This window comes from Mytilus edulis, chromosome 12 (genome assembly GCF_963676685.1).
Source record: "Mytilus edulis chromosome 12, xbMytEdul2.2, whole genome shotgun sequence".
Lineage (NCBI taxonomy): Eukaryota > Metazoa > Mollusca > Bivalvia > Mytilida > Mytilidae > Mytilus > Mytilus edulis.
Genome location: NC_092355.1, coordinates 8,960,958 through 8,973,614, shown reverse-complemented (window position 1 = coordinate 8,973,614; position 12,657 = coordinate 8,960,958). Strand labels below are relative to the sequence as shown.

The 12,657-nt window shown below is 32.6% G+C and overlaps 1 protein-coding gene across 1 annotated transcript; it reads right to left on the bottom strand.

Annotated features, from left to right (window-relative positions):
- Nucleotides 1–7,619: 7,619 nt before the first annotated feature.
- On the bottom strand, nt 7,620–12,425 carry LOC139497399 (collagen alpha-2(I) chain-like). Its single transcript, XM_071285613.1, has 4 exons — nt 12,341–12,425; nt 9,693–9,713; nt 8,772–8,813; nt 7,620–8,140 (listed from the first exon to the last, which is right to left on the bottom strand). Exons 1-4 carry the CDS (start codon nt 12,423–12,425, stop codon nt 7,620–7,622), a joined length of 669 nt encoding a protein of 222 aa, XP_071141714.1.
- Nucleotides 12,426–12,657: the final 232 nt, after the last annotated feature.

Sequence of the window (12,657 nt, the reverse complement as noted above, 5' to 3'; positions counted from 1 at the left end):
AACTCTAGAACGGCTTATGTTTAATGCTTGTGGTAACACTAGAATGTGTTATGTTCAATGCTTTTGCAACTTTAGAATATGCTATGTTCTATGCATATGGAACCTATAGAATGTGCTTTGTTCAGTGAATGTGTTAACAGTAGAATGTGCTGTGTTCAATACATCTGGTAACACTAGAATGTGCTATGTTCAATAAATGCGGTAAAACTAGAATGAGCTATGTTCAAAGCATGTGGTAACACTAGAATATGGTATGTTCTATACATCTGGTAACACTAGAATGTGCTATGTTCTATGCATGTGGTAACACTAGAATGTGCTATGTTCTATGCATGTGGTAACACTAGAGTGTGTTATGTTCTATGCATGAGGTAACACTAGAATGTGCTATGTTCTATGCATGTGGTAACACTAGAATGTGCTATGTTCTATGCATGTGGTAACACTAGAATGTGCTATGTTCTATGCATGTGGTAACACTAGAATGTGCTATGTTCTATGCATGTGGTAACACTAGAGTGTGCTATGCTTAATGCATGTGGTAACACTAGAATGTGATATGTTCTATGCATGTGGTAACACTAGAATGTGCTATGTTCTATGCATGTGGTAACACTAGAATGTGCTATGTTCTATGCATGTGGTAACACTAGAATGTGCTATGTTCTATGCATGTGGTAACACTAGAGTGTGTTATGTTCTATGCATGTGATAACACTAGAATGTACTACATAACTATATAATGTGCTTTGTTCAATGAATGTGTTAACACTAGAATGTGCTGTATTCAATACATCTGGTAACACTAGAATGTGATATGTTCAATGCATTAGGTTACACTAGAATGTGATACGTTCAATGAATGTGGTAACTCTAGAATGTGCTATGTTCTATGCATGTGATAACACTAGAATGTGCTATGTTCTATGAATGTGGTAACACTAGAGTGTGTTATGTTCTATGCATGTGGTAACACTAGAATGTGCTATGTTCTATGCATGTGGTAACACTAGAATGTACTACATAACTATATAATGTGCTTTGTTCAATGAATGTGTTAACACTAGAATGTGCTGTATTCAATACATCTGGTAACACTAGAATGTGATATGTTCAATGCATTAGGTTACACTAGAATGTGATACGTTCAATGAATGTGGTAACTCTAGAATGTGCTATGTTCTATGCATGTGATAACACTAGAATGTGCTATGTTCTATGAATGTGGTAACACTAGAGTGTGTTATGTTCTATGCATGTGGTAACACTAGAATGTGCTATGTTCTATGCATGTGGTAACACTAGAGTGTGCTATGTTCTATGCATGTGGTAACACTAGAATGTACTACATAACTATATAATGTGCTTTGTTCAATGAATGTGTTAACACTAGAATGTGCTGTATTCAATACATCTGGTAACACTAGAATGTGATATGTTCAATGCATTAGGTTACACTAGAATGTGATACGTTCAATGAATGTGGTAACTCTAGAATGTGCTATGTTCTATGCATGTGGTAACACTAGAATGTGCTATGTTCTATGCATGTGGTAACACTAGAGTGTGCTATGCTTAATGCATGTGGTAACACTAGAGTGTGTTATGTTCTATGCATGTGGTAACACTAGAGTGTGCTATGCTTAATGCATGTGGTAACACTAGAATGTGCTATGTTCTATGCATGTGGTAACACTAGAGTGTGCTATGCTTAATGCATGTGGTTACACTATAATGTGTTATATTTAATTTATATTGGAACACTAGAATGAGCTATTTTATATGTGTGTAGTTACACTAGAAATCATGTTATCCTTACCACAGGTTGATTTTTATGTCGTAACTACAATCCCGTTCTCTTTTCACGAATGATACGGTAATCTCAGTACTAGAATATATTACAAACGAGACGATTTAATTTTGGAATCATCAATTTCCCCAACCTTTGAGCGATGTACCAACTTGACCTGCAAATGGGATATACATTTCTCATCTTATTCGATATTCAAGAGCATGCAGCATCTAATTACACTTTGTATACCGTTACCAGTGTCTGAGCAGAAAGTTGATGAACCAGTGGTATGTCAAAAAACGTCTCGTCCTATTTCTAAAACAAAAGGTCCATCAAAGGGTATCAAGATTTTGTTGATAAATATTCCATATGAACGTCACAAATAATACGCTATACTCTTGAAGTATAGATTCTAGATACCAGCATTGTTTATCATCTTAATAACATGTTACAGTATTCTCTAATGTGTCTTTAGGGATATTTCTTTTACTGTTCAGTCTGTTTTTGGTGGTATACATTTGACGTGGCTCTGTTCTTATACATCTCGTCGTTGCGTTATTGTTCTATGATAGTTTTTGTATTCTTGTCTTTCTGTTTCTTATATGTCTTGTCTATACACATTTTCGTGTTTACTCTTTTACATATGACGTGGCTCTGTACTAATACATCCAGTTATTGTGATGTTGTTCTATGATAATTTTTGTATTGTCATCTTTTGTTTTTACTTTTTTGCTGTGCCTATATGCCTTTTTATGTTTATTTTTTACATAAGATGTGGCTCCGTCATTGTTTTATTGTGCCATCGTAAATGTTTGTTGACAAATTTGACTGCTGTACTCCGAATTTAAACATTTTTACCGATTATGTCTGTTTGTTTTGTTCACAAATTGTTTGTTAATATAATGCAATTTTATGCTAACTATACAACGAGGTTCAACCCAACATTTTTTACTTAAGAAAATTCCTGTACCCAGTCAGGAATATGACAGTTGTTTTCCATTCGGTTGATGTGTTTGAGTTTTTAATATTGCCATTTGATGGACTTTCCGTGTCGAACTTTCCTCGTAGTTCAGTATTTTTGAGATTTTTCTTTTTACCGAATTAGACTATTTACCAGGTTTGTAATAACACGAGCAACACGACAGGTGCCACATATGGAGCAGGATCTACTTACCCTTCCGGAGCACCTGCGTTCCCCCTAGTTTATGGTTGGGTTCGTGTTGCTCAGGCTTTATTTTTCTATGTCGTGTCTTATGTACTATTATTTGTCTGTTTGTCTTTTTCATTTTTGGACATGGCGTTGTCAGTGTATTTTCGATCTATGGGTTTTGCATGTCCCTTTGCTATCTTTCGCTCCTCCTTTGTCTGCAGTATTTGGCTTTAGTTTTTATGACAATGACCCATATATTGACATTTGTAATGACAGAAGTAGGTCAGAAAACAGCTTAAAAGAGGGACGAAAGATACCAGAGGGATAGTCAAACTCGTAGTAATATGCTCTGTGTCATAATAGTGATTTTTGAGTGCATTTACCACGTTGACGGATATTTGACAACCGCTTTCCTCATTATGTTAACGAGTTAACTGAAAAGTTCAGGAGCTTTACTTGTAGAAATTTGAATGCAATTACAACTACTGATCGTTTTGGTCCGCTGTTTCGCTAGCGAATAACAAAACTTTATTGGTATTTATCCATAATTAAAGAATAGTAATGGTTTGCACTACAAAAGTCTAAAAGTCTGAAAAGACCAGTTTTTGTCTTGATTTGCATGAACTTTTACTCGATATTCTCCAAAATTATGACTTATGTCTTAATTTTTCTTGACAAATTCTCATTTATATTAAATTTGTATGAAATTTACTCGACATATTCTCGACATTCTGAATATGGTCTTAAAATTTCTTGACAAATTCTTGACATTTGAATACTGTCTTGAAATTTCTCGACATATTCTCGGCATTCTTATTTTTTCTTAATATGGTATGACATATTCTGAACATTTTGAATTATGTCTTAAATTTACTCGACAGTTCTGAGTTTTACAAATCGTAACCGATATTCATGATATAACTTTAATCTTTATTTCTCTTTATATGATATACTGTTGTTTCCAGTTTCACTTCTTACAACAAAAATGAAAGTTGGGCATGTAAAATAATTGAAAATTTGGGTATCTAAATATTTTTACAAATGCAAATATGGCTATGAAATCTAATGTATCAGATAATTTAAATGTGGGTTTTTAAAAAATTACAAATTTTGATTCCTAAATCTTATAAATTAAATGATTAAAACCAATCATACTGTAGATATATTTCATTCTACATTCATAACATTCAATGTTAATATGGTCAATAATTATTGTACAAAAATGTGGTTTAAATAAATAGCAAATAATATGATGATATACAAATCATTCATTTAACAGAAGAAAATTTTGTGTAATGTCATCTGTTGGAATATATATTAAGTATTACACATGGACAGGATGTTCCCCATAAAATTAAGGTATTCCACACACCAGAGTACACGCAACTGTCAAATAAGAATTACTGATTTACCTGTAATCAGTCATACAACTGATCAATTGATCAGTTAAATCAAAATTAAACTATATTGGGGATTATTCAGGGTACTAAATGATCCAATTTAGTTGCACCAAAAGGGTATCTTACTATACCAAATTAATCCTTGATTCTTCAAAGTTTAGTTTAGCCATAATAAAAAGAAGTATATAAAAGCAATAGAATGTCATAACCAGTGCAGAAGAAATCTTTACACATTTCAGGCGAAATTTATACTGCTGAGATAGTATCAAGACATATTTAAGACTGTCAAGAATGTGTCGAGACATATTCAGATATTATTTAGAATGTCAAGATAATGTCAAGACATATTCAGACATTGTTAAGAATGTCAAGGATATGTCAAGACAGATCGAGACAAATTTAAGACAGTCAAGAATTGGTCGAGACTAATCCAAACTCTTATAAGATGATACAGGAAGTGTCAAGAAATTTTAAAACAATGTTCATACTGTCAAGACACTTGTCAAGAAAGATCAAGAACCTTATTAGACAAATTCATACTATGTCAAGAATTTTTCAAAATTATTCAGACAATTTAAGAATGTCGAGTAAATTTGTTTTGCAAATTCAGACAAAAACTGGTCTTTTCAGACTTTTTGACTTTTGTAGTGTTGAGAATTCCACTTTTTTTTTTTACAATAGCAACAATTATTCGTTTATGTGAGCATCTTACTGATATTAACATCGTTTAACTGAAATCTGCGGTAAATTGTGTAGTATTTTATTGAAAAACGCGTGTTTTTGTCAATTCTTAAACAGACAGCAGACAATCATGCATTGTAACTTCTTCAATGGATTTGTCATAAACCGATTAAAAAAGAAGTACCGGAAAAACAATTATTTTACATAACCATTAAATGAAGTGTACTCGACCATTGTATGGAAATATTTAGCTAAATTCGCCAGGAATATAAACTGTGTGTGTCTTACGCTCTTTCCTGGATTAAATTTCATCAGGAATATCAACACCGAAAGCTTTTAAAAAAATGCAAAGTAAGACCAGACAACATCATCGAAAATATACATTGAAAGACGAGAAATTATTTAGATGACATGTGTGTATGAAGGCAACAGTAGTATAACGCTGTTCATAAGCCATACATCGATTAAGCGAAAAACGATTACTGGTCACAAACCAAATCCGGAGCGTATAACATATAAAAAGTATTGAATTATAAAAATTGAGAAATGTCAATGAGACAACTATCAACCAATTTCAAATGAAGTGATATTATAGGCAATTTAAGGCTAATCATGGCCTCCAACGTTGAAAAAGTCCCATACTGTATAGTGGGCTTTGAAAGGCTCTATATAGAAAATATTAAAACACTCAATTGCAAAATCTAATGGCCTTAGTTATAAGAAAACAATTTACGAAAAAACTAATATGACTGACATAAACCAACGGCAATCACTCAACTACAGGCTTTTGACTTGGGACATGCACATATACAATGTGGCGTAGTTAGACCAGTGTCATGCAAGCCTGAACAGGTATTCTTTTACTATATTTGTAACTGACTTGACACTGATACAATTGTTATCAGTATAAATGGGAAAACAGAATATAAATAGATAATATAAAGTTTAATTATTTTTTTTTCATGGTACATCAATTCATACTGTCAGTAAACTTATTTTTAAAGACTGAAGAAACTCGGAACTACTTTCATGGTTTTGCATCCTTTTCTTCATTTTTCTTCACCTGTTTAAAACCAAAACAAAATTATTAGATTATTGTAATCTTCAACTACCAGACATAGATAGTTTCATTAGATAGAATAATAAATTATAATTACAAGCATAATCAAAACATTCCACAAAGTGTACAAATACTCGGATAAAAAAACATGGCAAATAAAAGTTTAAATGTATAAGTGTATCATTTCTTTATTTTTGTATTTGTTCATTTGATATTCTCATATCATCTGAATAACTTATTATGAGTTACACAAATACTATTTCGAATAATCAATTCGTTTGATGTATTTAGCTGAAAAGGACGCAAATACTTTCGTAATGAATCACAATGTTTCTACCCTTTTGTGATATATTTTCCTCAACAAGTTTTAGAATCAAGCGTCATAATTGGTTCCTCTGTAGACCAGATGCGCGTGTGTAACGAAATAAGGACTTATAAGTTGGTCGTGAACAGTAAAGTACAGAAAACAGTACTTAAGAAGTTGGTGGTGAACAGTAAAGTACAGAAACCAGTACTTAAGAAGTTTGGGGTGAACAGTAAAATAAAGAAACCAGTACTTAAGAAGTTTGGAGTGAACAGTAAAGTACCGAGACCGGACTTAAAAAGTGGGTGGTGAACAGTCAAGAAGCTGTTTAAGTAGTTATTTTGCCACATGGCAATGAAAAACATGAATAACGGTATAAAAACACAATAAAAAAGGAACAAAATTAATATTGAATTGAAATTGACAAATAAAGCACGTCAGCATTCGATTAAACTGGTTGAGATATGATATTGTATTACGGTAAATCCATTCGATTAACCTGGTTGAGATATGATATTGTATTACGGTAAATCCATTTGTAGCACATCAGCATTCGATTAAACTGGTTGAGATATGATTTTGTATTACGGTAAATCCATCTGTAGCACATCAGCATTCGATTAAACTGGTTGAGAAATGATATTGTATTACGGTAATTCCAATTGTAGCACGTTAGCATTCGATTAAACTAGTTGAGATATGATATTGTATTACGGTAAATCCAATTGTAGCACGTTAGCATTCGATTAAACTGGTTGAGAAATGATATTGTAATACGATAAATCCAATTGTAGCACGTTAGCATTCGATTAAACTAGTTGAGAAATGATATTGTATTACGGTAAGTCCATTGGTTTAACTTTTTTAGTGATGAACAGGTGCTTCACAAGTAGCGAGAAGCTTAATACGTATATTACAATATGGAGAAGTTGGCGTTTAAAATAAAATTACTTAGAACCGAGCTACTATTATTCGGACTTCTATTACGTTTTATAATCTTAATGAGTTACATTTTTGTTGAATGACAATATTAAAATAATGACGAAAGAGTTAAAGCTATCAAAGTGAATTACTTCTTAAAACAATATCAGAAACTTGGAAGAAAAAAATTAAACAAATTTAAAATTGAAATTAATTGCGATTTATCATTCGATTATAAAATTTGTTTCAAAGTTTATATATAATCACACATTTAAAAGCATGTGCCTACAGCACAACAAATATTTAAAATTTTAAATACCCCCTGATCCTGACGAACCAGTTTCTCCTTTTGGACCAGTGGGTCCAGGTGGCCCTGTTCGTCCATTTTCTCCAATAGGCCCACTTTTTCCTTGATCTCCTTTGGGACCAGGTTTTCCTTTTGTTCCCTTTGGTCCTATTAATCCCATATCTCCTTTTGATCCGGGAGCTCCAGTCGGACCAGATGGTCCTTCTGGCCCAATGTCTCCTGCGGTTCCAGTTCCTCCAGCAGATCCTCTATCTCCTTTTTCTCCCGGGATACCATCAGCACCTGGTGATCCCTTTGCTCCATCCGTTCCGTCTAAGCCAGGAACTCCATCCATTCCTTTTTGTCCAGTTGGTCCAGCAGGTCCTGTTATACCAGGATTACCAGTTTTCCCAGGATCTCCCATTTCACCATTTTCCCCTGGATATCCCATTAACCCTTGAGGTCCAGCACGTCCGGTTTTGCCAGGGTTTCCTCTACCTCCTTTTGATCCAGGAGTTCCAGATCGACCAGGAGATCCTCTTTTTCCTTCAAAATGTAAAACATAAATGGAATGAAAAACAGTAGCAAGGATTTAGGAAATTCATTCAGCATTTAGAATTTTTACGATAACAATTGTTTGTAATACACCAATGAATGAACGGTACGGTATTTAAAAAATGGGGTAGGGGATATTCAAAATATTTATATAAGTTTAAACTTGCGTAATAAAGATAACAATCGAAACACATCTTACTGGTTTGATTATATTTGTTTATATCAATATGAAGAAACACTTTATAGTTTTTTTTTGTCTTTTCTATGATGAATGCTGTACCCATATTTTGACTATTGTATTTATTCTGTCTGTTTTGTTCACGCATTGTTGTAAATATAACGGAATTTGATGAGACTGTTGTAAAAGTGAGAGGTTTAGCGCTATAAAACTAGGTTCAATCAACCATTTTCTAAATTTGAAAATGCCTGTACCAAGTCAGGAATATGACAGTTCTTGTCCATTCGTTTTTGATGTGTTTTTGTCATTTGATGTTGCCATGTGATTATGAATTGTCCGATTAGATTTTCCTCTGAGTTCAGTATTTTTGTAATTTTACTTTTTACACAAAACATATTTCCAGTATTACATATTAATTTTTAATGAATCTACAGTACGTCTTACCTTCAACACCCTGTTTCCCAGGAGGACCAGGTACTCCTATTTCTATAAATAGACAATTAAAATTGTTTTTGTGTTCTTATATTAATTATTGACATTATCATTTTTAAGGTGGTACCTAACACTACAGGGAGATATCTCTGTAAAATCAGCAGAACGTTTTAATGACGTTGTGTTCTTACGGGAATATTAAGCTTCTCAATGATCAAAATTGTAGTTTGTCAAACTGCTATATAACCAGTGTAATTTTTCTGAATAAACGGTTGGTTCAAAGTTTTTGAAATTTTTATATTTTTGTTAAAAGGTCAAAGTAAATACTTTGACAAAATTTAATGAAAATTAAACGAGCCAAATTAATTTTAGTTAAAGTGTTGGGTACCACCTTAAGGCATCGAAATTTGTTCCTTGCTTGACATTTTATCCATGTCGCTTCATATTATTAGTCTTGATATAATATTCAGTTATTATTTAAAACTGTGCTTTGTCGGCTTGAAACTGACAACAACTCTCTTTTGTATATTTTTTGCCCTCTTTTCTCTCTTGTTTATTAAACACCGGCATTTCTTTACAATGATTATCTAGACATGTTAGACGAGACAACTCAAGTAAGGTTATCTTTTATTATAGTGACATGTGTAATAACAGTTTAACAAAGTACAAATATATTACATAAACAATGACATACAACCGACCCATTGGGTCTATAAGTCACTTTCAAAATCATTAACATATTTCTTTTTTTCACGTATTTCAAACAAAATAATGTAAAAAGAGTAAGTTAAATTCAAAATAATTAATTCTTAATAAGTTAACCAATAACAACGTTATGTTGAAAGTAGTACCAAGAATTCATTAGATTTTTAAACGACAAAGTAATTGACATGTTAGTACTGTATGTATGTAAATGGTGTGATAATAACTTACCAATAACTTCATAAGGTTTATCTGTAAAATTAAACAATAAAACAATTTACTTTAATGTTGGTTTATTCTTCATCGTAGTCAACTTTACAATAATGTATATGTCATAATAATCATTCGTCTCAACTCGGCCGATTCCGTATCCTCATCTGGAGAGAAGTGGATTCTACCGAGGATTGCCGAATGTCATAATAATGTGATGTTAATGTTACTAAATAAAAATGCGGGGAAATTGGAACAGAACAATCATGGGTCTTCAGTGCAGCTAGAAACTCCCGCACCCGGATTAAGACTTGCGCAAGAAGCATGGAGCCCTATCTACACAATTTGACACTCCAGTAATGACCCGACGTGGCTACGTATTTAAAAGAGGGACGAAAGATACCAAAGGGACAGTCAAACTCATAAATCCAAAACAAACTGACAACGCCATGGCTAAAAATGAAAAAGACAAACAGAAAAACAATAGTACACACGACACAACATAGAAAACTAAAGAATAAACAACACGAACCCCACCAAAAACTAGGGGTGATCTCAGGTGCTCCGGAAGGGTAAGCAGATCCTGCTCCACATGTGGCACCCGTCGTGTTGCTTATGTGATTACAAATCCGGTAAATTGTCTAATTCGGTAGGTCATATTCATGAAAGGGAAGGGGATTGTAGTTACGACGTAAGGAACATATCCGATATCATTTGTGAAACGGTTATTCCATAACGGTCAACCAACTCGTGATGGCGTCCGTAAAATTTACGAAGGGATGATTTCAACTTCACCATTTGGAACTCTTGGTCTAATAGCTTCCTTGTTAGCAGCAAACCTCTATCAAGAAACAAATCCTTTACAAATTACTCAAATGATATAACTCATAAACACTTTCCTTTTTTGGCAGCATTTTGTTTAAAATGATTAGCCAAAAATTAATGATTAAAGTATACGATATTTGGAGACGACATAGATTTGCACATATCAAATAATCATATTTCATTTTTGTTGTATTTGCATTTTCTTTGTGTACAGTAAAGATAATATTCATCAAAACCATAAGGAATAAAATAATAATCCGATATAAAGTAAAATATCCGGTAACATAATGATGCATCGGTTTTAACTAAATAAAAAGTAATATCACAAAAATACTAAACTCCGAGGAAAATTCAAAACGGAAAGTCCGTAATCGAATGGACAACAACTGTCATATTTCTGATTTGATACAGGCGTTTTCAAATGTAGAAAATGGTAGATTAAATATGGTTTCAAAGCGCTAAACACAACAATAGCCTTTAAAACTCAATATTTTACCGTTAACAGGTTTTAAAGTATCTGTTCTTTAATTAAGAATCAGACATCAAACAATCAGTCGTGATATTTTACTAACTTATGAATCGTAAGTTATTTTTGTGTCCTTTTAAACAAATTTATCACAAATTTGAACTTGGACCTGAATTAATTTAAACATCATTAAATTATTGAAACTCGGGCTTTATTTGTATAAATTTTCATAAATGCAAATGCGTTACATTTGAACTGCCGATTAGAAAAACCAAATACGAAATGCTTAGCTTTTTAAAACCCAAAAAGAGTAGAAACATGCATTTAAAATTTTAAAACAATAACATATAAAAGCGACAGTAGTATACCGCTGTTCGAAAGACATAAATCGATTGTGAGAAAACAAATCCGGGTTACAAACTAAAACTGAGGGAAACACATTATATATAAGAGGGAAAAAACGAAACAGAAATAATAAAGTGCAACAAAAAAAAACGACAATGAAACACACACAGAACCCCGTTTAATATCTAGTCAATGGTTTGTAAAGTTGAAGCCTTTTATAGCGGGCAAAACATATTGATGTTGGTCATTGCTAAAGGCCATTGTTCATATATATACGACAACTCTCCACAAGAAGTCAGCTATAAAAGGGCCCGCAATCACAAATGTAAAACAATTTATACGCGAAAACTATCAGCCTATTTAATGTACAACAAAATGAACAAACAAAAAAACAAAAAAAAAATATGTAAAAAGTAAAATCACAAAAATACTGAACTTGGAGGAAAATCAATTCGGAAAGTCCATAATGACATTGCAAAATTAAAAAACAAAACGCATAAAAAAAAACGAATGGACAAGAACTGTCATATTCCTGACTTGGTACAGGCATTTTCAAATGTGGATTAAACCTGGTTCTATAGCGCTAACCCTCTCACTTTGATGACAGTCAACACAGCAACAAATAACAACAAACGACAACTACTGTTACAGGCTCTTGACCTTGAAAAGACACATACAGTCATAATGTGGCGGAATTAAACATGTTAGCAGGATCCCTACCAATCAAAAATGTCAAAAAATATTGGGAAAATTAAATTTAAAAATCCAAAGACCGAAAAGCAACATCAACATCAAGGCAAATAAAAACACATAAAAAACGATCAAAGACAATAACAATCAAAACCAAGGAGTAAACAAAGACTCATAAAACAAAAAAACATTTACATCAACAGTTACAACAGTCTACAAAACACTGCAAATCAAAACAAAAACAAAAACAAAATCTCAGAAATACTGAGCAGCAAATATTTAACGTTGACATAGGATAATATGATATGAAAGTGAAAATTCATTTTCGAAAGTTAGAACTTACCGAGTATCTTATGCGTAGATTTAGCATCAGTCTGAAGAGCAACACACGCTGCTAGGCAAAACCAAAGACACATATAAATTGACATCTTTTTTGTGTGATTGGAGTCTATGCAGAATACTTCCAAAGAGATCCGTTTAAATACTTCTTCTAAGCATTAAAATTCGTTTGTTAAAACATTTATCCTTTTGAAAAGTAATTATTTTTAAGTTTTTAGCAACATGCCCCTCTTTGCTTTTCCATTATCAACACATTTTTCAGCTTATTTTCATTTTAAAATATTCAATGAATTAAAAAGAGAATTTAAACCTATAATGTTT

What these genes read in the sequence shown, in the direction of transcription:
- LOC139497399 (XM_071285613.1), bottom strand. Translation starts at nt 12,425, where the DNA reads ATGTCAATTTATATGTGTCTTTGGTTTTGCCTAGCAGCGTGTGTTGCT. An exon ending in TAAACCTTATGAAGTTATTG is followed by an intron (nt 8,814 to 9,692) that starts GTAAGTTATTAT and finishes GTCTATTTATAG; the next exon opens with AAATAGGAGTACCTGGTCCT. An exon ending in TGGGAAACAGGGTGTTGAAG is followed by an intron (nt 8,141 to 8,771) that starts GTAAGACGTACT and finishes TACATTTTGAAG; the next exon opens with GAAAAAGAGGATCTCCTGGT.